The sequence below is a fragment of the Zea mays genome, chromosome 1 (assembly GCF_902167145.1).
Source record: "Zea mays cultivar B73 chromosome 1, Zm-B73-REFERENCE-NAM-5.0, whole genome shotgun sequence".
NCBI classification, from domain to species: domain Eukaryota; kingdom Viridiplantae; phylum Streptophyta; class Magnoliopsida; order Poales; family Poaceae; genus Zea; species Zea mays.
In genome coordinates this window covers 174,217,782-174,243,486 of record NC_050096.1, presented here as the reverse complement: position 1 = coordinate 174,243,486, position 25,705 = coordinate 174,217,782, and the positions used below count along the sequence as shown (strand labels likewise).

Sequence of the window (25,705 nt, the reverse complement as noted above, 5' to 3'; positions counted from 1 at the left end):
ATACCTCCATAGTTATTTGTATCTCTCATACTAAATAATTAGAAAATAATTTATTATTATTATTATTATTATTATTATTTTCTATATATCTTCGTATTTGCAAGAAATAGATCTTCTGCATTTTCCTTACAGCCTATTTTTTTATCCGGAAGGATTCACAGTCTGGATGTGGGATATGTGAGGAGTGAGGACACCGCTGCTTAACTATTCTAAACACATTGGTTTTATTCGGCACACAGGAAACGCCGCAAAAGGTAAATAAAAAAAAGGAATGGCAAAATAGTTCCAAACCACCTCTGCACTTCATTGCCTTTCGTCCTTCGGCTTCTCGTCCCTCCTCGATAAGCACGTAAATAAATTTCATTTTTCTCCCTGTCGTCCTCCTCTGCTTAACTCCCTTCACCTCCACCTCCACCTCCACCTCGGCGTCGTCGTGCGCTTCGATCTCTCCCCCCATTTCCACGCGGAGGGGAGGCGTCGGCGCAATAAAAGGCGGCGCTTTTGCATCGCCCCTCCCCGGCATGCGTAGCTAGCCTCGCGGCTGGCCCCCACGCCATGCAGACCACCGGGCCCGCATCGCCGGATAAGCCGCCAGTTGTTGACCCGGAGGCCGACGACAAGGTGGAGGAAGGGGCGCGGGCGAAGGAGGACGATGCGGCGAAAGTGAGCGGCGAGGATGAGGATGAGGAAGAGCAGGAGGGGAGGAGAGGCAGGCGGCAGCGGCGCCGGCGAGGCGGTGCGGCGGGGGACAGCTCCGTGGCCATGGTGAAGCGGGAGCTGCTCGCGCGCTGCTTGACGTGCCCGCTCTGCGACCGCCTGCTCCGGAAGGCCACCACCATCTCCGAGTGCCTCCATACATGTGAGTCATTCCTGCTCTGGCTTGGCTTGCCTGCTCCGCCGCCCCGCCGATCCCGGCATGCTCGAACGCTTGCATCTCTACGACGGTTCCGTGCTTTCCTCCGAGGGTTGCCCGCGACGGCGATTGGATTCGACGGGCGTCTGCCTCGTCCTTGGGGCTACTTTTGTCGGATTTGGTCGCCCGGGGGTGCGGGGACGTGGGTCGGCAGTTTCCGGTGACCCGGCGACGCTGTACGGCCCTCTCGGAGCTCATGGGCGATTGCGGTTCTCGACGTGCGTGCATTCCGGACCGTGCTGCAGTTTCGCACCTCCACTCTGGACTCCACGTAAATCTAGTTCGAGTTGACCACGGTAGCTTCCTTGCTTTCTATTCTTGCCTTTCCAGGCTGAGCTGCAATTCTCTTTATTGAATCGTGATGCAATGTTGCATCAATGCTGGGCTTCAGCATGTGCATTTTACGTGCACTTTGATTCCCGTGCTGTTGATTGCCCATCTTTGCCCCCAATCCGTGAAATGCTTTGGTTCCTGTTGAGATAATGTTCAGGAGAACGTTATTAAGCCTCCGGTGCTGTGATTTGAGTTGCTATCCAGTTTGAGTTCAGGATTAACACCCCCTCTTGGTATTCAGTGGGCGTTCGACGAATGTTTTCCTGTAATCAGTGGAACTGTACACAGCTTTTGAAGCCACAATGTACCATCATAGACTGTAAATAGTTGCAATTTACTTGGTTACTCTGCATGTGTGAGTGAATTGGTGTAACTGTTCATGTTGTGTGTGCTTTTGAAATAGTAGGATCCATATGAATCTCATGCTGTATGGTCCACGCTAGTACAAATATCGACATGTCTTGTTCTTTTACATGTATCATTTTACTTGTCATGACATGGATCTATTATGTTTTCAATTGAAAAGAACTTTTGTTTAAAGGACAGACTCAATGCTAGCAGCTCCCAGGGTCTTGGGGAGGAATAACTGAGGCAAGCGTTACCCCTGCATTTTGCAGAGAGTTTGCGTCAAACCCATGACCTTTTAGCTCGGTTGGAAGGTTTCTCACCACTGTCCCATGCCTGTCCTTCTGAAAAGAACTTCTGTTTAGACAGCAAATTTCTATTCTACTTGAAATGAAGCATTGTGCTGTACCTTATTAATATTTTTATATTATGTTCTCACCTCTATTTTTCTTGTGATCTTTGTATTATGCAGTTTGTAGAAATTGTATCTATAATAAGATCAATGATGAGGATCTGGACCACTGTCCAGTATGTAAAATTGATCTGGGCTGCACTCCAGTCGATAAGCTTAGGTATTTTTCTCGTGACCTCTTTACTCAACCGTAGTGAGCAACTGGAATTTTAGTTCTATGACAAATGTTTTTCTTTGCTAAATATCTTTTACATTCCTTCTAAAATACATGTTCCAGCAGTACTTGACTTTACAGCTAAGGTGCCTTGATTTAGTGCTGTTAGCATCTATTTCCATTGGATGGCAAGATGGCAGAACAAAAAGTTCGGCCACAAAATCATCGTATTTGATAGTTGTTCTAAATTGCAGATAGTAACAAACAAAATTGGATCATGAAACTGCAGTTCTACAGTATAAACTTTGAAGCACTCATCACTTTCTTGATAAGCTTGAACATAGCTATATTGCTTTGCATATAATTTAGATTTTAGATGATCTTTTGGAAATGTTGTATTCCAAAGAACAGTATATATATTCTCTGCTATCGACCATACCAGCTTATCTCAAGTATTAGATATTAATGTATCTTGGTTTCTTGAATCCTGTGGCGAATGCGATGAAATGCATAGTTCAACAAAATGATCCACTTACCATGACGTTCTCAAATAAGAATTCTGTGAATTGCCCACTAGAAACACATTCTGTGATTGACAGCTGGTCTTCATTCTTATCTATTGTCATTTTGAGTTTTGCTAAGACCGAAGCATAGCTATCACTACACTGCTCTATTTTCTTTGTCTTCACATCCATTTGTTCTTGGTAAAACTGTAGGTTTCTATTTATAAGACTGCACTGTGTGTTATTAGATCAAAGGAATGCTTGCCATCTGAAACCCAGTTCAATGTTTCTATTGGCTATTTGACCAAGATAGTTTGCCTTTCTTCATCATGCTACTCTTCTGATTTAAGAAAAAAAATTCAGTGGATGCAGTTTTATTTGTTAGCTTGTATCTTTTGCTCCTATTATTCTAACTTTTTGATGTATTGATTTCAGAGCTGATCACAATATACAGGATGTGAGATCAAAAGTTTTTCCCTTCAAAAGGAAGAAGGTTAATGCTGAAGAGGCAGAATCTCCCATTATGCTACCTGTTAAAGTTAAAGAGAGGTCTATCTCATCATTGGTGGTCAATACACCTAGAGTAACCCCAGCAGCTTCAACAGGGAGGCGAACAAGGGTGGTTACCAGGAAGGCTGCCGCATTACGTGGCCTTGGCCCTATCATTGTGGATCCTTTAAAGAAGGATAATGATAACTCAAATAAGCAAACTGATAATTCAAGCTTGCTAGATAGCTTGAGCAAAATACCTCAAACAAGAAGACAGGTAATCAAATACTCGAGCATTCTAATTATATCATACCCTATCATGTATCTTTGGAGCATGTTCATGAATGGGTACCAGAATGGACCAATGGAAGGATGATGAATTTGATGCTAACATTTGCAGTTATTGTCGAATGGGGACACATCAAGTCACCCCTCTGTCAAAGATAAAGCAGATGATAATAAGGACTTCGATAAGTCCGAGCTCTGGAAACCTCTGAACTGTCTTGTAGAGGCTGCAAGCAAAACAAAGCCCCTGACAAGTGCACAAAGTCCAGCTTTGAAGGGAGAATTCAGAGAATCTCCCAGTAGCGAACATTTTAGCAGAACAAAGGTCAAAGTTGAAGATAACAAAAGTGACGATCCTGAGCCAATAGTGCTGCTTAGAAAGAGAGGGCGGCCTGGCCGGAAGAGGAAAAATCCCCTACCTGAAACAAATGCAGCTTCCACGGCTACAGCTATCCAGGCCAGAAAGGCATTTAGCCCGATATGGTTTTCATTGATTGCCTCATTTGACCAGTAAGTCATATCACAGTATCAGCTATCATACTAAGCGATGTATTAGATGTAGTCGATCCCTGATGTTCTGTTATAATTGTTTCCAGGAAAGGCAACCCTCCTTTGCCTCAGATACCTGCCCACTACTTGAGAATAAAGTGAGTTCATATTACTTTGTTCTGCTACTGATGCACTAGTGGTTTTTGATTTTGACAGTAGTAATTTCTAAACATACATCCAGAATTGAAGATCTTTGCATCGAATCATTATTGTAACTCAAAGTGGCTGTAGAACAAGTTAATGTATGGCCAGCTACAGAACAAACACTAAAAAGGGGCGTACCCAGTGCCGTAGGCTTCCCGCACTGTGCGGGGTCTGGGGAAGGGTATCTTTAAGCGCCAAGCCTTACCCGCATAATATGCAGAGGCTGGGGCTCGAACCCGGGACCTTCCGGTTACAGACGGTAGGCTCTACCGCTGCACCAGGCCCGCCCTTCAGCTACAGAACAAACACTATATATATAAATAAAAAAGAACCATGGAGCAGGGAGAATGAAACTAGAACTTCTGTAAGAACTTAGAGATGAATGCTAGTATGTTTTTCATTGGTCATAGCTGAGGGTGCCACCCACAAATGCATCTCAGCTTAACTTAAGAAAAATACATAATGCTAGTGACCTCAAAACTGTAACCTGTGATGCATAAGACTACATTCTCTTTTTTTTTTTCAATTTGGCTATCAGTTTCATATTTTTCGGTTCCTGGAACCAAATATAGGGCGGCTAGTCTGGTAGTCAGGGGCTTCTCAAATGCTCTCACTTCACAATGCATTATATGCAAGCACATTAGTTAGCCCAGCTGAGCACGTGTGATCCTCACTCCCCAGTAATAATCTAGAAACATCTCATGATTTGATTGTGACCACAATGTCCACCTGCTAGCTATTCGTTTTATTCAACCAAAGAGTCAAGTTACATCAAATGTGGCTAACGCATTGCCAAACAATAGGGATGGGAGCATACCCGCATCATCCATCCAAAAGTACATTATGCAGAAGCTCAGTCTTGTAAGTGAATCCGAGGTAAGATTTCAACTCTTCTTTATTTTTTTAGCAACTGTTTCTCTGTACTTAACGCGGCCCTCGGATTATCTAAGCAGAAGCAGTCCATGGAGTTTGTAGCTAAAAATGCTTCTTAGACCATTGTTGGCACCAGTACATGTCGGCATGTTCCAGAATGTATCAATTGGATAAATCTCGTCTTAGAAACAGAGGCGAAATCAGATGTCTCTGATCTTAGTGCTCCTTATCACCTTGTATAGGAGTGATGCCATTGCTGTTCTCTCCATTGCAGCTAGGATGCGCATTTCAGGCGCAGAAAGTCCTGTTTCCCCACTGTCTTAGTCGCCTTTTCAAGTTTGGATATTCCTTTTGGCGCTACGATCTGTCTGAGCACAGTTGTGTTTACAGGTTGAAATAAGCTGCTGCGGGCAGACAGTGGGGAACCTTGGGCAACCCGTGCGCAACCTGGTGGAGCGGTGGCTGAGGGTTGGCCCGGCACGCCCGCTGCACACCGTGATAGGCTCCTCCGGGGGAGATTACGTGATGGTGATAAGCTATGGGCGGCCGAAGTCTGCGTCCTCTTGAAAACGCGCCCGTCGTCAACCATCAGGGAAGAGTTCTTTTTTGAGTGTCATATACTCGATAGCGTTAGCGTAGCCTGCTGCTCATCCTCTCACCGATGTTTCTAAGATTATGCTTATCTGTTCTTTAAGAAATCGTTTGTTTGTTCGTTCGTTGTTACCATGCATAATACATGTGTGATGGAAGTTGCTGTAATTTGGGATTTGGTAGGCTGCCTGTGAGAACTGACGTTTAGGTTGGATATACAAACAGAGGCTAGATCGTTAACCTGAGCGATGAGTCCCTTACGCGGGAGAGTGCTGCTGATTCAGTTTTTCCCTTCCTGAAAGAAAAAGAACCCACCATAATATCCCGCTCTGATTGACTGGGATTTATACGTGCCCTCAACAGTTACATTTTTTTTTATCTTGAAGGTTGGCAATCTGGATCCTGTTAATTTACACCATCTCCTCCGGCATGTCCAAATGGTACTTGTGGCATCTTTGTTCAGTCATGCACATGGAAAGTTTGTGTGTCCTTTTCCTCCCTCTCAAAAGTTGTATCAGATCTTTGAGAAGTGATGACCACATCGCCTTTTCTGACCGTCCGGCCGGAGAAGTCGTGCACAGTGCACAGCCTGCAGAATCTGCACGCGACTCGCTTTCAGTTTCAGCGCGAAAAAAACAGGGCCTCACGTAAAAACTTATTCAGATCTTATTTGACCAAGGTTAATAATATAACCGACGATTAACTGTAAGAATCTTTGCAGACTATTTTTTAGCACATTCACATAGTAGTTAGCTCTTTAGTATTAATGCATGACCATAGTTGTCTCCCTCACAAAGTTTATTTATTGGTTCTTATGTTTAAGGTGACTATAAGTTTATATCCCACCTTTTCTCTTCCCTTCTTTATCATCCACGTCAACATTTAGCACACTTACAATCTTTTATTATACTCGCTCTAAGTAGAGTAGTTATCTTATTCCTAACATGTTAGTGATTAAAACTCGACATCTCTGGTCTTGATAACAGTTAAGGGCTGTTTGGAAGTAAAGTATTTTTACAGTTTTAGTAAATACCATGATTTTTTAGTAATTCTTTAGTATTTTATGCCATAAAGTGTTTAGTTGCATTTCTGAAAACTATGTTTTTAAAATTATGATATTCTAGATATTATGGTTTTTTGAAGTATTGGAAACTCCACTACAACCCTAAGTTTTCATGGTATGGCTAGCTTTTGCCTAATACTATGGTTTACAATATTGTATCCATATAATGTTTCTCAAAATCATAATATTTTTAGAGTTGGCCAAAACTAAGGTATTATCATGACAATTACAAAGTATATTATTGTAAAACTATGATTTTAAGAAATATTGTTGCCAAACATGCCCTAAGCAGATTACTTCACCAAGAGTCAACACCTTAAGTTAACAGAAAAGGGTGTTCAGTATAAGTATAACGATAGAAAGGGAAAGCACAATGTACACACTATGTAATATGTCACACCCGGGTTCTAGGGGTCCAAAACCCGGGTGCGAAATAATCACCAAGTATGCTGGGACCAAGCCTCACACATATGATGACTCATGATACAGAAACGAATGTCACATCCTTAATATATAACGGAATTCTGTACAAAATAATTAAATAATTACATAATACGAAGACCGATCCAGCAACTATAGTTGACTGAGAGACGACGACCTAGGCCACTCACGAACTCATCATAGCATCCTTCATGCGCCTCATCCTGTGGTACCTGTCCTTCACCTGTGGGGATGTGAGTACATCAAGGGTGAGCTCACGTACGTTCATCACTCAACAAGTTATGGAGAATAATGTGCATGAACTTACTAAAGGTGGGAGCTCATGTGAAGTGTAAGGCTTACCAAAGTAGATGGTAAAAGTTGAGCATTGCTTTTAGAGTTGATCAAAATTTTATTAGCAGTTACTAAGTATAAGTAGATACCAACCTAATTAAGTAAGAGATCAAAATTGATAATAACACCTGCGATGCAATGCATATGCATATTAAGTTTAGTTCCATAAATTTAATCATGCGAGAAACCTGAGCTGCTCATGACCGCGAGCACGACTGATATATCAGTTTTACACTCTGTAGAGGTTGCGCCATTTACCCACAAGTCGTGTATTCCTAGCTAGGGTTAGCTAGACCCTTAGATACTTCCGAGGTGAATGACTAGGGATCCACTATGAGGCCTTTACAAAGTTTCACTAGCTTCAGAAAAACCGCTATAGTTTCTAGGAAGCGCAGTATAGGAATCCCCCGCCCGAAAAGCCATCGCAGCATGATCGACCTGAGAACCTCCCTATACTGACAACTCCCCTACTGCCCTTGCCCCTTTCGGGTAAGGTAGTCCTCCACTAGCTTTCCTAATTAGTCAGCTAAGGACGTCCCATTCCACCCTTGTAGTAGCACGGATATCTCAAGTTAAGCTCCATGTTCCAATTAACACAATGATCTTATCATGAACAATAATTAAAATAACAATATAACTGGAACATGATCATAATGTAATATTAATCCCAAAACCAGGTAGAGCAATAGAAAAACTACCCAAAAGTTCAGTGGTAAACAAGGTGTGGGATAAACAAGTCTAGGTAAACAAGGTGTGCGTCTCATATGTGCACCAAAAAAGAACAACCCATATAATAACATAGTGTATGGAGATAAATGTCACAATATCATAAAAGTAATTATTACATAGTAGAAGTATTATGAAAATAAAAGATAAATATAAAGCGAACTAATGTCCATCCAACCGCGCGCGCAAGCCTCAAAACCCAAAACGAGATGCGCTACTTGAATAGAATGCCTCGGTAAGCACAGGGGAGGTATCCATACCGTCAATGCGGCGCAGAGCACTGACGGCGGAAGGACGAGCACCATGGCGGTCCTCGGTGCTCCGATGAGAAATTCCCCGGAATCCCGTTGCACACGTGTCCGATGAACCGAGCGCGCACGATTCCAACCAAACAGCGAGTTCCCGTGATGCTACACCGAGTACCAACCAGCGGCCAGGCGAGGTGTCAAGTGTGGTGGCCACAGCTTCCCTCTTCTCCTCCGCGCACGGTGACTTCTCTCACCCTTGGTCGATCGAGTCGGTTGGACGAGGCGAGGGGGGAACGCAAGGGGGTGTCTGGTCCGCTTTTGAAGCCGAGACGAGGTCGTCTCCAGCTGGAGCTAGCGCGGATCGCGGCGGGCAGTTGGGTCGTGGAAGATCTACAGTGCACCACCGGGTCAAGGACAGACCAGTGGGTCCCTCAACGCCAGATGCAGATGTCAGTTAGTGGCGACGTGGAGAGAATAGACTAAAATCACCAACACTAGGGAAATTTAATCAATATAACAAGAGGTATAAATTCTCTAGTGATAACAAGTAAACAATCTATGAGAATCAACTAGGGTGATTGAATACTTGATGAACAATATGCAAAATACTAATCACTTGCACGACAATAAGTAATGCAAGAAAGTAAAGACACCGAATTTTATCCCGTGGTATCGGTGATTTGCCGATCACCCCTAATCCACGTTGAGGTGGACTTCAAGCTCTCACTTGCTCCTCTATCAAGACACGGCTTGATCTTTGAGCCAAGTGGACAAGAAATCACTTAATACCTTGATTCCACTAATGTCACCTTTGCCGCTCCGGCGAGGTAGGCGCGAACCCCTCACAATCAACACCACGACTTCTCCACAATCTTCTTGGAGAGCTCGACGGAGACAATCACCCGAGTCGTCTAGGAGGCGGCAACCTCCAAGAGTAACAAGCCGATGACGCTTGCTCGGTGTGCCACCTAGTGCCTCAAGAATCTCCAATGGATGCAAATGCACTAGGAACACTCAATCTCTCACTAGAATGCAATCTCAAGCAAAGAGTGTGAGAGAGTGAGTTGGAGGATCACAAATGACCTCAATGTGTGCAAGGAATGGCTAAGAGAGCCCTCACACACGAGCTCCCCTTCTATTTATAGACCCCCACTCAAATCCAACCGTTATGAGCAAAAGACACATGTTCTGCACACACGCGGATGGTCCGCGCCCTAGGGCCGGACGGTCCACCGTACACATAACGACTATTTTCCCGTTTGAAATCTGTCAGAGCTGTCAGAAAAGTAAGGTCCGGACAGTCCGCCCACCTTGGCCGGACCGTCCGCGACCTGGCAACCTGGAGCACCAGAGCTCTGACCAAGTGGAGTTAACACATGCAGACCGTTCGCCTACAAGGCTGGACGGTCCGTGACCTGGGAGTCAGTACTGTCCGGACTTATCCTCCGGACAGTCCATAGTACAAATCCCAAAAACCACACAGTCCCTGCCCAAACCAAATTCGGCACCTGCGAACGGTCCGCCCATCAAGGCCGGATGGTCCACACTATAATTCAGGGACTGTGCCGAGAGCACCCTCCTCTGGTCAAGACTGCGGACGGTCCGACCCTAAGGCCCGGACGGTCCACAATACAAATGAACAGGACTTGTTCGAAGTGAACAGACTTCGGACCCCACTGGAGAATCACGGACGGTCCGCCCTCAAGGCCCGGACGGTCCGCACATCCCAAGACTTGACACTTTTTAAACACGCTTTTGAAAGGATTTTTAACTCATGAAATTTGAAGCGCCGTTAGTCCTCATGCAAATGCAACCACTAGATGCTCTATGAGGCACTAAGTTTTACACAGATCAAAGTCATTGACCCCTCTTAATAGTACGGCTATCTAACCTACTAATCTGGTCAAGTATCTTCTCTAAACTCCTAGAGTCTGGCAAAAACAAAACCTATGTTATACCTTTGCCTTCACTTGATCCACAACCAATGCTTATAAATCTCCAAGATTTCCTGTTCTATGTGGTCCAACCCTGCATTCTTATTTCTCCAAGAACCGTTAGTCCACAAACAGTTGTCATTAATTACCAAAACATCAGTAAGGGGCCTAGATGATTCACAATCTCCCCCTTTTTGGTAATTGATGACAACACTACACAATATATTCAAGAGAATTTTTGTTTTTCCAAATCTCCCTCATACCTTAGGTATAAGAAGGATTTTAGAGATGAGTTTCATAGGACTTATCTTGATTTGAAGTTCTATCCGAGAGATAGATAAATCCTAATAAAACTCAGAATGTAGGAAAAGCTCCCCCTATGTGTGTGCATGATATTTCAAGCTGAAGATACAACACACATAATCGATCGGAGTTTTGATGGAGATCTTCCTACAGTCATGGTTATCGAGGCATACACGAGGTAATATGTAAAGTAAGCGCAGCAATTATAATCACTCCACGATTAACCATTCACAAAGTAATTTGAACTAAACATAGTTCAACCCACAGAATATTACAAATACTTGTCCACAGGCATAAGACATAGAGTTCAAATAGTAGCCAATACCAAGTGCATAAGACATAAAATAGTGCATACGGCATAAAATGGTAAACATGCACATGCATGGTCTCAATGTCCATAAACAAGCTCCCCCTAAATATGACAACTTCTCTTTCGTCTCTTCTCTCCCCCTTTGGCATTAATTGCCACAAAGGAGGGGCTTCACTGATCACCTGGTGGAGGATGCATGCTATAGTAGTGAGTGCTGAAGGTGTCAAAGAGAGGGGAGAACTGGCCAAAGTCTTGCTGGAGCTGTTGCTGCCTCTGACTTATCTCTTGCATGCTATCATTGGTAGAGAGATTGTCAAATTGACTAGACAGAGCTCCCATGTTGTCCTAAAAACTCTGCTGCATGTTGTTGAGTCTGTTCATGATGGGATCAGTGACATGATCTTGGATGTGACTGCGAAATTCAGAGTACTCAGTGTTTAGCGCATCCCAGTTATCATCAAAATGAGATTGCATGGTATCCATGCGCTGGTTCATATGTGTCATCAATCCCTGAAAGCTACTATCCATGTGGGTCTGAAGCACTTGCTGCATGTTTTGAAAGTATGGGTCAAAATAGCCTGGACCAGGCTGCCAGTATTGCTGAGGCTGAGGAGGAGGTGGAGGAGGAGGCATCTGCTCTGCCTCAGCTTCAGGAGCTTCTCCTGCATCATAACCAGCATCTTCCTCATCATCTGGGAAGGGAGTGAGTGGCCTAGTGAGGAACCCAATTTCATTCTTGAAGGGTCTAAAAGGTGTATGAACTGTCTCACAGTGCCCTTCAAATCTGGTCTTGGCTTTAATGAGAGCCATAATATAAGGAGCATAGGCTAAATTCTGGTTTTTGTCCATTTTTAGATTATTTAACTGTCTCATCATGAAAAGCACAACATTCATTACCTCACCATTCATGACATGGTGGATAATATTCCAGAACTTATCCCTAATTTTGCTCTTGTCCCCACTCTTGGGAAGAATTGTGACTCTTGCAATTTTGTTGATCACAGCAGGATGATGCCTCAGTCCTGCTGTCTCTCCAAACCTCCTAGGTATTCCCAGCCTTGCTGGCTCATAAAATTGCATAAAGTCTTCAAAATTATCTTCAGTGTATAGATCAATCCCAGCTGAAATGGTACCATAATTCAGACTGTTGGCAGCTGCGAATTCAGCAAATGTTGCAGAATATCTCTTGAACCCAGTCATCCAAGTGATGGATTCCTCGTCTATATCAATCTCAGCTGTGGCCAGGAATTGCTTTACTGCCATCTCACTGAAATCAGTCCTATGACCCATAAAGTGATACAGACCACATGTCTCAAACTTTGGAATCAGGTCCTCCATAACTGATTGTCCTAGCATAAAAGTCCAATCAATCACCTGATGTTTGTGAAAGTTGGTATCCATCAATGTGCCACAAAAAAATCAAATTGGAGTTGAATGTGGAAGAATTGAACATTTGTGTCTGATGGCAGAGTATATTGATTGACAGTCCTCTTGGAGCAGTATTCTGCCATAGAGAACCTCCTCTTTGGAAATATCCATCCTGTGATGTCAATTGGATAGTCAGGATGAGTATGCGGAACGTCTTCTGTGTCCATAGATACACTGCCCCCAGCTGAAGATTGGGCCTCTGAGTCAGTGGTTGGAGTGTAGTCTGCATCGTCTGCACGAGGGCGCTTTGATTTGAAGCGACCGACAAGCTTCTTCCGAAGACCACCCAGACCACTGCAATAGATGTGAGAAATAACCAGAGATGAATTGTTGATAATGCCACAATCATAGAGAAAGAAAGTTCAACTTTCTGTCAGGGTCCGGACTGTCCGCGCTAAGGGTCCGAACGGTCCGCGCCCACCTGGCGGACGGTCCGCGACCATCCAGGGGTGATTTTTCAAGAACCCTAGTCGCCCCAATTACTCAAACATTGATTCGGCAGAAAATAACCATCCAAAGTCGTTCAAAATTTTGCACCACATTCACAATGAGTAGCACTAACAATCCCACCAATCAGATTTGTGAATCTATTGCTCAATTCTAGATCAGAGAGAAAATCCGAAGAATCCCCAAATTTGAAGAAATTTGATGAAATCAATGAGATTATAAAATACCGGGATGAAGACATGTTTGTTGAACGTCCCACAAGCTTCCGGACAGTCCGTGCGCAACTTCACTTCACCGTCCGCACACAATCGAAAAAAGTGACCTTTAGGCGTGAGGAGAGTGAGAGAGGAGAGCCAATGGATGAAAGTGACAAGTTGACTGGCTCAGCTCGACTTAACTGCCTGTCGCGGACGCTCCGCGCAGGGGCGGCAGACGGTCCGCGCCCTGGTAACTTCAGGCTCCGTTTGGTTTGGCTTTTCAAGGTGCTTTGGCTTCCACAAAAGCTAAAAGCCAACCAAAGGAAGTGGCTTCCTATCAGGTTCTACCAAAGAAAGCTGCTTTTCCTCAGTTCATTTCTCACAGCACCGAGGAACCTGCTGTGAGCGGCTGTGGATCAATGTTTTCGTGAAAATTACCCGCCTGCCACTCGTTATGTTGGTACCGGTTCGAGTTATTTTTTTAGATTGACCCCTTCCCCCAACCAGAACCTGCGACACCAGAGAGGCAGAGACAGCGACTTCGCCTCGTGTTCCTCTCCCCGGCGGCGCTAGGGTTGCACGCCCGGCGGCGCTACACCTCGCCGGCGGCGCTCCAACTCCCCGGCGGCGCTCCTAGCCGGTTGCTCCTCTCCGGCGACCACCCCTTCGGGCCTCTGTTCTCATCTGGACGCAAGCAACAACAGCAAGTGAGCTCCGCTCCTCTCCAGTCAATCACTTGATTTTGCATCCCTGCCGCCCTTGACTGATCTGTAGGTAATCTCCCCCTATTACTTCCTCCTTTGTGTAGCATACTGAAATGCAGCAGCAGCAGTAAGTAATTTCTATTTATGTGGTGGCGGTGGAGAGGAGCACATCACTGGTGGTGAGGGAGCACGTCACTTCCATTTTGTGTCTAGATTAATTTTTTGCTAATTGGTCACGTGTGCTTGGATGAGTGGTGCCGCACAGTCATGTATGTTAATGAATTATGCCATGCAGTGCTACTTTGATATTCTCATTTACCAGAGAAAAATCCTCAAATATTGTCACTGATGTTGTTATGACAGTAATAGAATGTTTTTTTTGTTTTGCTTTATTCAAGAATGGCTGATAAGGCAGATTGGTGTGATGCCAATGTGAGGCATTTCATTGATGTATGCAAAGGAGAGATAGATGCTGGGAATCGGCCGATGGGAATGTTCACCAAAACTGGTTGGAAAAATCTTAGAACTAAGCATGAAGAAAAAACAGGCCAGAAGCTAACCAAAAAACAATTAAAGAATAAGTTGGACAATATGAAAAAGGAATATACATGGTTCATGGAGTTCAAGAATTATGCCACTGGGCTTGGATGGGATGAGGCAAAGCAAACAGTTGACTGTTCTAAGGAATGGTGGGATGAACACCTTGCTGTAAGAATTAAACTCCCATTGTTGTCTATTTATTTTCCATGCTTCATATCATATGAGTTGCTAACTTTTTTCATTTTATTTCAGAGATGTAATAATCCTGGAAAAGGTATTAAATGCAACCATGTGAGGTTCAGAAAACAAGGACCCAAGCACCTTGATGATCTACATATATTGTTCGATAAGGTACACGTTAGCGGGGCTACTGCATCCTGTCCTGGAGATATATCCTCGGATGAGTCAAGTGATGATGATGTGGTTGAGGTACAAAAAACTGTTGATAATGTTGATGTGAAGCTGGCTGCGTTGAAGAAATCAAAACTAGGAAAAAGGAAGCGTAAGGACTGCTCTACTGCTACTAAAGAGAAGGATGAGAAGAGCCCATTCTTTCGACTGTACAAGAACACATGTTTGAAGATAGAAACTGCAGCAGAGAAGATCTCCACAAGTGTTGAAGCATCATCGACTCCTCCAACCAACCCAGTCCCTAGTATTGCAGAGGCCATGAAGATGGTGAAAGATTGTGGGGTGCAAGAAAAAACTGCACTAATGCACACAGCTACCTTCCTAATTGTGAAGCCTGAATTTAGGGAGGTCTTCAGCTTACTAGAAACAAATGAAGGAAGGCTAGATTTGCTTGAAAGGGAGCATGAAAAGGAGTCGATTAAGCGGATGTAGAACACTTTCAGTGCCTTTATTTTCAGAATTGTATTGTGAACCAATATTTTTTTATTTCCCAATGTTAAGAACTATATTTTTTCGTGAGTTGTGTTGTGCTTGTAATGTACTATATTATTTGCTTCTATCATTGGTATTGTGTCATTGGTCCCAGTTGTGTGATTGCTGAAATCTATTGTTATTGTTGCCATATAGTCTTGTGTGATTGCTAAAATTTATTGTTATTGGTGCCATATATTTGCTGCCACTATTATTAATATATTCATATATCATGTGTAGATGGGTGATAACACAGAAGATTTGGCAAAAAAAGGACAGAATGGCCTTTTGCTTCTGGCTCAACTTTCCCAGCAAGCTGCTGTCATTGGTCAAATGGGGAACATGTACACTGAACGGTATTTGCACAAAGGAGAATACAGGGAAGCAACAGAAACTGGACTTGAATGGGTTATGAGATGCTTGGGTCGTCCTAGGTACTTTTATAAGATGTTTCGGATGAGCACTGAGGTTTTCATGGAACTTCATGACTTGCTAATCTCGACCTATGGTTTGACATCAACTAACAATGTATCATCAATTGAATCATTGGCGATGTTCTTGTGGATTGTTGGAGGACCCCAAGCATTTGCACAAGCTGAAAATCGTTTTACACGTTCACTCTGGACAGTTCACACAAAGTTTCATGAAGTATTGAATTGTTTGCGCAAGTTAGCAAAGGACAATATAAAGCCTAGAGATCCTACTTTCTCTACTGAGCATGATAAGATCAAAGAGGATCGTTTCTGGCCTTATTTCAAAGGCGCTATTGGAGCTATAGATGGTTCACATGTTCCAGTTGTAGTGCCGACAGAAGAAGTGGTTAATCACACATGTCGACATGGATATACATCTCAGAATGTGCTAGCCATCTGTGACTTTGATATGAGGTTTATCTTTGCGGTTGCTGGTTGGCCAGGTTCTGCACATGACACACGGATCCTCAATCACGCGTTAGCAAATTTTCCTTCTTTTCCCTTGCCTCCTAAAGGTATGCATAATTCTTTACTATGTAACCAATACTTGTTTTATTATTTTTCTTTGCTGATTTCATTTTACAGGAAAATATTATCTTGTGGATTCCGGTTATCCAAACCGAACAGGATATCTTGCCCCTTTTAAAGGAAGTGCATACCATATACCAGAATTTCAGCTTCGTTCTGGGCGTCCTCCTCAAGGGAAGTACGAGATGTTCAATTTCTTGCATTCATCCCTACGGAATGTCATTGAGCGGTCTTTTGGAGTCTTGAAGCAGAAGTGGCGTATTTTGAAGGGCATACCTAGTTTCTCTACTCGTACTCAGAAGCATATTATTATTGCTTGTATGGCGTTGCATAATTTTATTCGTGATAGCAATTTGCATGATAGGGAGTTCGATAGATGTGATGCTGATGAGGAGTACCTACTAGAACAGACGAATGCCACAACACAAACACAAGGAGATGACAATCCAGACGGGGAGAATGAAGATACCATGAATACCATTCGTAGTAGGATAGCTGATGCTTTGGTTACCGCTTCAGGGAGCTAATTATGTTGATAGAGGACAACATTATATGAAGCATATATCTTTTGTATTAATGTGGACCATATACTTCGTTGTATTAATGTGGACCATATGGTAGTGATGGATGCAAAATTTGAAAAAGTTAAGTTCACCTTCATAAAATGGCCATTTACATGTAAATATGTGAACAACAATTTGTTTTACGATTAATTTGCATATAACTTGTCTCTCCTGTCCTTCAGGGGCATTACAGGCATTTCTTACCGAATCTACTGTTTCACAGCTGTTTCAGCCAAACGGCTTTCAGCTTTCTCAGAGCTGAAAGCTCACAGCAGCTTTTCCACAGCCCACAGCCTACAACAGCTTTTTTCACAGCTCACAGCCCAACCAAACACAGCCTCAGACTGTCTGCACTGCTGACCAGACTGTCTAGATCCTGATACTGCGGACGGTCCGCGGTCCATGGGCGGACGGTCCGCGGCATGATACTCAAAATTTCAAATTCTGTCCACTTTCTGATTATGAATTTCAAATCTGATTTGATGCTCATATATAGACATTTCAACCAATTCAAGGGTTAGTATGCATGCACATACACATTATGTATTTGAGTAATGCACATTTTCATATCAAACTACTTAGATCAATCTAAAATGAAAAATCCATAAAAAATACCCAATAAATAGCGTAGAGAGCATATTTAGAAACGAAATGCAATACTACACATGTGCATTCAACCTCAAGCCACATTTGAGAGATCTATCACATTCATTTCACTTCTTAGTGTACAAAACTCGTTTCATCCAATGGCTTTGTAAATATATCAGCCAATTGATCATCCGTGCCAATTGAATATATAGAGATATCTCCCTTTCCAACATGATCCCTTAAGAAGTGATGCCGTATGTCAATATGCTTAGTTCTTGAGTGTTGGACCAGATTTGTGGCCAATTTTACCGCACTCTCATTATCACACATGAGAGGCACATTCTTGAAAATGATCCCATAATCCAATAGAGTTTGTTTCATCCATAATAATTGAGCACAACAATTACCGGCCGATATATATTCTGCCTCGGCGGTAGAGAGAGCAACGGAATTTGGCTTTTTAGAAGACCATGAAACAAGAGATCTTCTAAGAAATTGACAACAACCTGAGGTGCTCTTTCTATCAACTTTGCACCCCGCATAGTCCGAATCCGAATATCCAATTAATTCAAATTGTCCTTTGGAATACCATAGACCAATATTGGAAGTATACTTCAAATATCTTAGAATTCTTTTTGCGGCCTTCAAGTGAATCTCTCTAGGTGAAGCTTGAAATCGAGCACACATGCAAACACTAAACATAACATCGGGCCTAGATGCGGTAATATAAAGTAAACTACCAATTATTGAGCGATAAAGTTTTTGATCAACCATAGTACCTCCCTCATCTAAGTCTAGATGACCATTTGTTTCCATAGGAGTCTTGATAGGCTTTGCATTCTCTAAGCCAAACTTCTTGAGCATGTCCCTCAAATATTTTGATTGGCTTATAAAGATTCCATCTTTCAATTGTTTGATTTGAAGACCAAGAAAGAAGCTCAATTCTCCTATCATAGACATTTCAAATTCTTTTGACATCATTTTTCCAAACTCCTCACAAAACAATTCATTAGTAGATCCAAAAATAATATCATCAACATAAATTTGACAAACAAATAAGTCTTTTCCAATTCTTTTAGTGAAATAGGGTAGTGTCAACCTTCCCAATTTTAAAGTCTTTGGAAAGCAAGAAATCCCTAAGCCTTTCATACCAAGCGCGTGGAGCTTGCTTAATCCCATAGAGAGCTTTAGAAAGCTTGAATACGTGGTTAGGTCTTTTGGGGTCCTCAAAACCGGGATGTTGTTCAACGTACACTAGTTCACTAATCTTACCATTTAGAAAGGCACTCTTTACATCCATTTGGTAAAGCTTGATAATATGAGCACAAGCATAAGCAAGAAGAATCCGGATTGCTTCCAATCTTGCCACGAGAGCAAATGTCTCCCCAAAATCCAATCCCTCTATTTGAGTATATCCTTGTGCAACTAATCTTGCCTTGTTTCTTACTACTACCCCATCTTCATTGTGCTTGTTGCGAAATACCCATTTTGTACCAATAACATTGTGGTTCTTTGGTCTCTCAACAAGCTCCCAAACTTCATTTCGAGTGAAGTTATTTAATTCTTCATGCATTGCATTCACCCAATCAACATCAAGTAGAGCTTCATCTACACGGTTAGGTTCTATACAAGAAACAAAAGAGAAATGTTCACAAAATGAAGCTATATGAGAGCGAGTTTGAACACCCTTACTAATGTCACCCACAATTTGATCAACTGGGTGATCCTTCACAATGGAATGATGAATTCTTGATACCGTTTGATAACTGCTAGTTGAAGAATTAGGAGGAACCGAATGACTTGAAGTATCTTGATCATGAGTATCCATAATTTCATCATTTTGTTGGCTTTGGTGATCTTCTTTATTTAGAGTTGAAGAGGAAGGAATGACAACCACACTATTTTCATCATCATCTTCCTTTGACTTTATTTCACCAATGGCCATTATTTTCATAGCATTTTTCAATTGAGTTCCACCAACATCATCAAGATTATCACTTTCATCTTGAGACCCATTAGTTTCATCAAACTCAACATCATATGCTTCTTCAATAATACCATGAGTTTTGTTGAAAACTCTATAAGCCTTACTATTTGATGAATATCCAAGAAGAAAACCCTCATCACATTTCTTCTCAAATTTAGAGAGCCGACTTCCCTTTCTCAAAATATAGCATTTGCAACCGAATACCCTAAAATATGAGATATTTGGCTTTTTACCAATAAGCAATTCATAGGGAGTTTTCTTCAAAAGCTTATGACAATATAGCCTATTTGATGAATGACAAGCGATGTTTATTGCTTCGGCCCAATACGCATCCGACACATTATATTCCGCTAACATAGATCTAGCCATATCAATGAGAGTTCTATTCTTTCTTTCAACAATACCATTTTGTTCCGGGGTATATTTGGAAGAGAATTCATGTTTAATACCCTTGTCATCACAATATTAATCAATTCTTGCATTTTTGAATTCCGACCCATTATCACTCCTAACTTTCTTAATATCAAAATCAAATTGGTTTTGAGCCAATATAGCAAATGACTTGAATATTTCAAACACATTAGATTTATCCCGAAGAAAATAAACCCAAGTGAATCTAGAATAATCATCCACAATCACAAGACAATAGGAATTACCACCAATACTCATAAACGATGTGGGCCCAAATAAATCCATGTGAAGTAATTCCAAAGGTTGATGAGTAGACATTTGACTTTTATTTGGATGAGTATTTGCCACTTGCTTCTCGGCTTGACAAGAGCTACACAATTGTTCTTCTCAAATTTCAAATCTTTCAAGCCACGGACTAAATCATGCTTGGTTAACCGATTGAGTTGCTTCATTCCAACATGACCAAGTCTTCTATGCCATAACCAACCTAGTGAAGCATTTGAGAACAAGCAAGTTGTGAGCTTTGCCTCACTAGATGAGAAATCAACAAGGTAATGATTTTCATGTCTAAAACCTTTAAACTTAAGATTGCTACCATCAACACTAGAGATAATAACATCATCAACCGTGAAATTGCAACTAAATCCTAAATCACATAATTGAGCTACGGATAGTAAATTAAAATTCAAAGACTCAACCAAGAGCACATTTGATATGGAATGATCATTCAAAATAGCAATTTTACCCAATCCTTTAACCTTTCCTTTGAGATTATCTCCAAATGTGATACTATCATAATTTGAGCAATCTTCCTCACTCATTTGGGTGAACATTTTCATATCTCCGGTCATGTGTTGAGTGCATCCTCTATCTAACACCCAATGATTCTCTCCCGCCTTGTAGTTCACCTACAAAAGGAAATCAATCTCTTTTAGGTACCCAAACTTGCTTGGGTCCTTGGATGTTAGTGACCAAGGTCTTTGGCACCCAAATAGCTTTCTTTTTGTTGCCAACAATTGAAGTACCAACAAATCTAGCATGAACACCTTTTGCATTATGAGAAAGAACATAACAATGCTCAAAACAAGTGGAGGATACATTCTTGAGCTTAGGACAATTTTTCTTAATATGTTCCTTCTTGTGACACTTGTGACACACTTTGTCACATTCTTTCACAAACAATGTCTTTTGCTTTATAAAAGCATTCTTTCCTTTCTTGGGAACATATCCAAGACCCTCACGGTTAAGTGAGCACCGTTGACTTCCTAATATGAAATCCAATTTAGCCTTTCCACCATATGCCTTCTCTAGATCATGAGTTAGAGCATTTACTCTATCTACTAACACTTCATTCTCAACAATGATTTTTGATTCATCAAGAACAATATTATCATTCATAAGAGAAATTTTGCATTTATAACAAATAGAGTTAGTAGGTAGTGGTTCACTTGTAGGACTATCAAGTAAGTCACAAGTGACTCCAACATCCTCAGTGACCACCACAACTTCATGCACAATAGATGATTTTTGAGCATCCGCAAGCTTCTCACAATTCTCTTTTAGATTGTTGTGAGAGGTCTTGAGCTCCTCAAAAGACACTTGGAGGTTTTTATACAATTCCTTCAAGGTCTTAAAATTTTCTTTTTCTTTGTGCATGTAGTCATCAGCCTCACCTAACATTCTAACAAGATCATCATATGAATAGCCATCATCATCAACATCATAAACGTCATCATCATCATTTATATCATTTAAATCGGTGATGATTTTTACCTTAGCATCTCCCTTTTCCATGAGACAATGGGGGGATGAGAAGAGTGAGGGAGCTCCTTGATGGCAATTCCGGCATTAAGCTTGGATGAGGTGTCATCATCATCATCATCCGAGCTATCATCCGAGTCCCATTCAACTAGGTAGGCTTTGCCATCTTTCTTCTTGTTGTAGAATTTCTTTTTCTTCTTATCACCTTCATCTTTGCCCTTCTTCTTCTTATTAGGGCAATTCATGGCAATGTGACCGGGTTCCCCACACTCAAAACTTTTTCTATCACTGAAAGCATTTTGTCGGCGTTTCGAGACCGGGGGGTCCCTAAGCCGACGAGTGAGTGTGCCGCGTGCCCCAGCCCAGATGGGTCGAGCGCGTGGGCGAGCGCGAAGGGGGGAAAGCGAGGTGGCCGGAGACGGGCGTGAGAGAGGTGGAAATCCCGCGGCCTTCGTGTTCGTCCCGCGCCCAGGTCGGGTGCGCTTGCAGTAGGGGGTTACAAGCGTCCACGCGGGTGAGGGAAGCGAGCGGCCCCAAGAGAGCGCCTGTCCCGCCCTTGTCCCCGCGCGGCCAACCTTCTCTAAGAAGGCCCTGGTCCTTCCTTTTATAGGCGTAAGGAGAGGATCCAGGTGTACAATGGGGGTGTAGCAGAGGGCTACGTGTCTAGTGGAGGGAGAGCTAGCGCCCTAAGTACATGCCAATGTGGCAGCCGGAGAGATCTTGGCACCCTGCTGGTGTGATGTCGTGGCTGTCGGAGGAGCAACGGAGCCTGGCGGAGGGACAGCTGTCGGAGCGGTTGAGTCCTTGCTGACGTCCCCCTGCTTCCGTAAGGGAGCTGAGAGCCGCCGTCGTCACAGGGCTAGCGGGGCGCCATCATTGCCTATCTGGCGGAGCTAGCCAGATGGGACACCGGTCTTGTTCTCTGCGGCCCGAGTCGGCTCGGGGTAGGGTGATGATGGCGCTTCCTGTTGACGTGGTGGGCCTGTGCCCTAGGTCGGGCGACGTGGAGGCTCCTCCGAAGCCGAGGTCGAGTCTGTCTTCCATGGCCGAGGCCGAGCCCGAGCCCCTGGGTCGGGCGAGGCGGAGGTTGTTCGGCAGAGGCCAGGGCGGAGTCCGAGTCCTGGGGTCGGGCGAAGCGGAGTTCGTCGTCTTCTGGGGCTGAGCCCGAGTCCGAGCCCTGGGTCGGGCGGAGCGGAGTTCGTCGTCTTCCGGGGCCTAGCCCGAGTCCGAGCCCTGGGTCGGGCGGAGCGGAGTTCGCCGTCTTCCGGGGCCTAGCCCGAGTCCGAGCCCTGGGTCGGGCGGAGCGGAGTTCGCCGTCTTCCGGGGCTTAGCCCGAGTCCGAGCCCTGGGTCGGGCGGAGCAGAGTTCGCCGTTTTCTGGGGCTTAGCCCGAGTCCGAGCCCTGGGTCGGGCGGAGCGGAGTTCGTCGTCTTCCGGGGCCTAGCCCGAGTCCGAGCCCTGGGTCGGGCGGAGCGGAGTTCGCCGTCTTCCGGGGCCTAGCCCGAGTCCGAGCCCTGGGTCGGGCGGAGCGGAGTTCGCCGTCTTCCGGGGCTTAGCCCGAGTCCGAGCCCTGGGTCGGGCGGAGCGGAGTTCGCCGTCTTCCGGGGCTTAGCCCGAGTTCGAGCCCTGGGTCGGGCGGAGCGGAGTTCCCTATGGCGCCTTTGGCAAGGCCTGACTGCCTGTCAGTCTCACTCTGTCAAGTGGCACTGCAGTCGGAGTGGCGCAGGCGGCGCTGTCCTTCTGTCAGACTGGTCAGTGGAGCGGCGAAGTGACGGCGGTCACTTCGGCTCTGCCGGGGGGCGCGCGTCAGGATAAAGGTGTCAGGCCACCTTTGCGTTAAATGCCCCTGCGACTCGGTCGGTCGGCGCGGCGATTTAGTCAGGGTTGCTTCTTAGCGAAGGCAAGGCCTCGGGCGAGCCGGAGATGTGTCCGCCATTAAAGGGGGGCCTCGGGCGAGACGGAAATCCCTCGGGGTCGGCTGCCCTTGCCCGAGGCTAGGCTCGGGCAAGGCGTGATCGAGTCGCTCGTATGGACTGATCCCTGACTTAATCGCACCCATCAGGCCTCTGCAGCTTTATGCTGATGGGGGTTACCAGCTGAGAATTAGGCGTCTTGAGGGTACCCCTAATTATGGTCCCCGATAGTAGCCCCCGAGCCTCGAAGGGAGTGTTAGCACTCGCTTGGAGGCTTTCATCGCACTTTTTTGCAAGGGGACCAGCCTTTCTCGGTTGCATTTTGTTCCGGTGGGTGCGCGCGAGCGCACCCGCCGGGTGTAGCCCCCGAGGCCTCGGAGGAGTGGTTTCACTCCCCCGAGGTCTTAATGCCTTGCGTAATGCTTCGGCTGGTCTGGTTGTTCCCTCATGCGAACTGGCCGTAGCCCGGGTGCACGGTCGGGGCCCAAGTTCTCGGGCTGGTATGTTGACGCTGTCAATGGTTCGGCCGGAGCCGGGTTTGCGAGAGCAGCCCCCGAGCCTCCGCACAGGGCGAGAGGGCGATCAGGGACAGACTCGGCTTTTTTACATACGCCCCTACGTCGCCTTTCCGCAAGGAGGAGGGGGGGAGAGCGCCATGTTACCCTCGATGGGCACCGAACATGGTGTCTCCGGTGAGCTGCAAGCGGGTAATCCGAGTGGACGTCCGTGCCCCGTTCGTTGGGGGTCGGCTAGGGGCCCAGAGGCACGCCCAAAAGTACCTGCGGGTGATCTGCCGGACCCGGTCCCCTAGCGACGGGGTCCGAGGGCTCGATGCCTCCCTCTGATGGGATTCCGTTACAAGATCGCTCCCGCTGGTCTCGGAAATGTCCTAGGGTACCTCGGGAGCGCAGCCCGAGCCTTGGTTATGTATCGAACGTACCCCTGGTCATCCCTCGCTCGGTGTCTGAGGCGACTGTGAACCCTTCGGGGGCCAGCCTTCGAACCCCTGATCAGTAATGGGCACGGAGCCCGAGTAGCCTGAGGCGGCCGTGGAGCCCTTCGGGGGGCCGACCTTCGAACCTCTGACCAGTAGTGGGTGTAGGGCCCACGCGATCTGAGGCGACTGTTGAACCCCTCGGAGGGCCAGCCTTCGAACCTCTGATCAGTAGGGGGGGCTCGGAGCCCGGTTCCTTCACAGGGAAGGATCCTTTTCGGGGTATCCCCTTTCCCGGTCCCTGTTGCAAGAGATAGAGAAAGAGGAAAAAAAGGAAAAGGATACGAAATCGAACATCGTGGCGTACCTTTTTTGGCGCGGTTATTATGGCGAAGGCGAAGCGTCGCCCGCTTCTCCTGCCAGAAGCGCCGCCTGTCCCGCCGCGGAGTTAATGCGACGGGGCGAGTGGTTGGCGGGGCGGCCGTTGCGCGTGCGCGAGCCATTCGAGGAACGGATCACGGGCGCCCTATCTTCACGCCGTGAGAGGGGGTTCTCTTGCTGTCCCTGGATGGGACGTGAGTCTGGCCGACGACGTGACCGCCGCTCCCGCCCGCCTGCCACCATCATTACTGCCGGCCCACTTTCGGCTGCATTAACCGTCGCGCCAGGCTGGCACTGCTGGGTCGTGCGCTGGGCCGCCTCGAGTCGCGGTATTGGTTCCGCAACCGAAGAGGCACGGTGGTGGCGCAAGTGGCGGTGCAGTTGCTTGCATGCAGCATCTGGCGCGCCGGTTGCGTGACGCGTGGGCCTGGGCCTCCATGCTGGCGTGTTGGGAGTCGGAGAAGCGCGTCCACCTGGCGCGGTTGCATGCCGCCTTCATGGCTGCCCGCCCCTTCCGCCCGTTGGTCTAGGCAAAAGTGGGGGGTCGCTTGTAACTGCTGGGCGGTTGTGTGCGCCACGCGCGACGGTTTGGCTTCTTCTGCTCTGAGCCGGTTTGCATGACATGCGGGACCCAGCCCCCGCGCCGCAGGGGAGGGCCTTGGAGTGTGTTGGAGAAGACTCAGCTCGTGACGTTTGGGGGCGCACGTAGGGAGAATTGCCTTTAAAAGGAGGGTGACCCCTTTCGGAGGTCGACCATGTCTTCTTCCTCCCTTATGCGTCGTGTCTTTCCACCTTCCAAGCCCCCGGATGGGGGGTACCCGCCGTCTTTCCGCCTCATCGTTGGAGGAACGCAACTCCGTGGGAGTTGGTACCTTTCAGCCATCGTTCGGCTTCAAGGATTTTCATCATGCAGCCCGGCTGCACCCCTCCACCGGCGGTCACCCAAGATGGTGACCACCGACTTGATGGTGGGGGAAAGCGAGCCGGGCTGCGGCCTCTGCCCCTCCCTCAGCCTCAAGG

At 45.6% G+C, this 25,705-nt stretch overlaps 3 protein-coding genes across 5 annotated transcripts; all 3 read left to right on the top strand.

The window, feature by feature from the left end:
* The first annotated feature begins 359 nt into the window (after positions 1 to 359).
* LOC100191640 (uncharacterized) lies at positions 360 to 6,094 on the top strand. The gene is made up of 7 exons (NM_001137069.1): positions 360 to 859; positions 2,064 to 2,163; positions 3,096 to 3,426; positions 3,550 to 3,944; positions 4,031 to 4,081; positions 4,931 to 5,003; positions 5,391 to 6,094. The coding sequence occupies exons 1-7, from the start codon at positions 556 to 558 to the stop codon at positions 5,565 to 5,567; spliced, it is 1,431 nt and encodes a 476-aa protein (NP_001130541.1). The 5' UTR covers positions 360 to 555; the 3' UTR covers positions 5,568 to 6,094.
* Positions 6,095 to 13,417: 7,323 nt separating this feature from the next.
* On the top strand, positions 13,418 to 15,252 carry LOC103640567 (uncharacterized). Of its 3 annotated transcripts, none has more exons than XM_020547192.3 (3): positions 13,418 to 13,728; positions 14,124 to 14,433; positions 14,518 to 15,252. In XM_020547192.3, exons 2-3 carry the CDS (start codon positions 14,125 to 14,127, stop codon positions 15,106 to 15,108), a joined length of 900 nt encoding a protein of 299 aa, XP_020402781.1. In that variant the 5' UTR covers positions 13,418 to 13,728; position 14,124; the 3' UTR covers positions 15,109 to 15,252. The 3 variants fall into 3 exon arrangements, with proteins under 3 accessions (XP_020402781.1, XP_023157073.1, XP_023157074.1); XM_023301305.2 differs by having other exon boundaries at positions 13,425 to 13,791; positions 14,518 to 15,238; XM_023301306.2 differs by lacking the exon at positions 13,418 to 13,728 and adding an exon at positions 13,830 to 13,904 and having other exon boundaries at positions 14,518 to 15,238.
* A 70-nt stretch (positions 15,253 to 15,322) lies between these two features.
* Positions 15,323 to 16,909, top strand: LOC103645049 (uncharacterized). Its single transcript, XM_008668182.3, has 2 exons — positions 15,323 to 16,135; positions 16,206 to 16,909. Exons 1-2 carry the CDS (start codon positions 15,388 to 15,390, stop codon positions 16,673 to 16,675), a joined length of 1,218 nt encoding a protein of 405 aa, XP_008666404.3. The 5' UTR covers positions 15,323 to 15,387; the 3' UTR covers positions 16,676 to 16,909.
* The last annotated feature ends 8,796 nt before the right edge of the window (positions 16,910 to 25,705 follow it).